At 41.3% G+C, this 1,485-nt stretch overlaps 1 protein-coding gene across 1 annotated transcript; it reads left to right on the plus strand.

Annotated features, from left to right (window-relative positions):
• The first annotated feature begins 292 nt into the window (after positions 1 to 292).
• LOC122914401 (olfactory receptor 5D18-like) lies at positions 293 to 1,243 on the plus strand. The gene has a single exon (XM_044261015.1). The coding sequence runs from the start codon at positions 293 to 295 to the stop codon at positions 1,241 to 1,243; it is 951 nt and encodes a 316-aa protein (XP_044116950.1).
• The last annotated feature ends 242 nt before the right edge of the window (positions 1,244 to 1,485 follow it).

Here is a 1,485-nt window from a genome sequence, read left to right on the forward strand (position 1 = left end):
TAAGAATCATGTGTATTTACAGATCTTTTATAGCACATACTACTGGCAAGTCCTATTTTTTTTTCTTATTTTCCAGATGAGGAAACTAAAGTACTGAAGGATACAGCTAATTGCACATAATCAAAAAGTCAGTAAAGTCATGAAGTAAGATTTTAAAGTGAAGCAGAAGACCCATGAGTACCCACTGACTGCACTGCCTTCCCTGTCCTGATTGTCTTTTACTCTTCCTTCTCAAGTTCTGCTGCTCAATTCTCGTTGCTTCTCCTTTGCTTATTTTTTAAAATCAAGAGCCATGGCCCTTGGTGAGGGAAATCAGAGCTCTGTGACCACATTCATCCTCCTGGGTTTCTCAGAATACCCACACCTCCAGATACCCCTCTTCCTGGTGTTCTTGATCATCTACACAGTCACTCTGGTGGGAAACCTGGGCATAATTGTGGTCATAAGGTTCAATCCCAAACTCCACACGCCTATGTACTTTTTCCTCAGCCATCTGTCCTTTTTGGATATTTGTTATTCCAGTGTCTTCACACCTAAACTGCTAGAAATCTTGGTTGTGGAAGACAGAACCATCTCCTTCAAAGGATGCATGGTTCAATTTTACTTTGTTTGTGCATTTGTGATAACAGAAATGTTCATGCTAGCAGTTATGGCCTATGACCGGTTTGTGGCTGTTTGTAACCCTCTGCTCTACACAGTTGCTATGTCTCAGAAACTCTGTGCCCTCTTGGTGGCTGGAACTTACGCATGGGGTGGAATATGTTCCTTGACACTCACATATTCTCTTTTGGAACTATCCTACTGTGGTCCCAATGTTATAAATCACTTTGGCTGTGAATATTCTGCAATCCTCTCTTTATCCTGCTCTGACCCCTACTTCAGTCAGATGACGTGTTTGGTCATTTCTACGTTCAATGAGGCTTGTAGCCTCCTGATTATCCTGGCTTCCTATTTATTCATAGTTGTCACCATCGTCAAGATGCCTTCTACTGGTGGACTCCAGAAAGCCTTCTCCACCTGTGCCTCCCACCTGACGGCCATCACCATCTTCCATGGGATCATCCTTCTTCTCTACTGTGTGCCCAACTCCAAAAGCTCATGGCTTCTGGTCAAAGTGGCTACTGTGTTTTTTACAGTCATGATCCCCATGTTGAACCCCCTTATTTACAGCCTGAGGAACAAAGATGTGAAAGACACGGCCAGGAAGTTAATCCATACCAAACTGCTTTCTCACTCAATGTAATTTTGATTTTTACAAACACACACACACACACGCACACACACACACACACTTTTAAATACTTTTTATTCATTGCATTTGCATTGATGGGTATTCATTTTTTTCTTCAAGTAATTGGAAAAAATTTATTCAGAAAATTAGTTAATTTACATACAACTGTGATTATTAAGTCTCATTGTACTTTAAGAAATCACTTTCAGGGACACCTGGGTGGCTCAGTCTGTTAAGTGTCTTCCTTCAGCTCA

Source organism: Neovison vison, chromosome 7 (assembly GCF_020171115.1).
Source record: "Neovison vison isolate M4711 chromosome 7, ASM_NN_V1, whole genome shotgun sequence".
NCBI lineage: Eukaryota > Metazoa > Chordata > Mammalia > Carnivora > Mustelidae > Neogale > Neogale vison.

What these genes read in the sequence shown, in the direction of transcription:
- LOC122914401 (XM_044261015.1), top strand. Translation starts at nt 293, where the DNA reads ATGGCCCTTGGTGAGGGAAATCAGAGCTCTGTGACCACATTCATCCTC.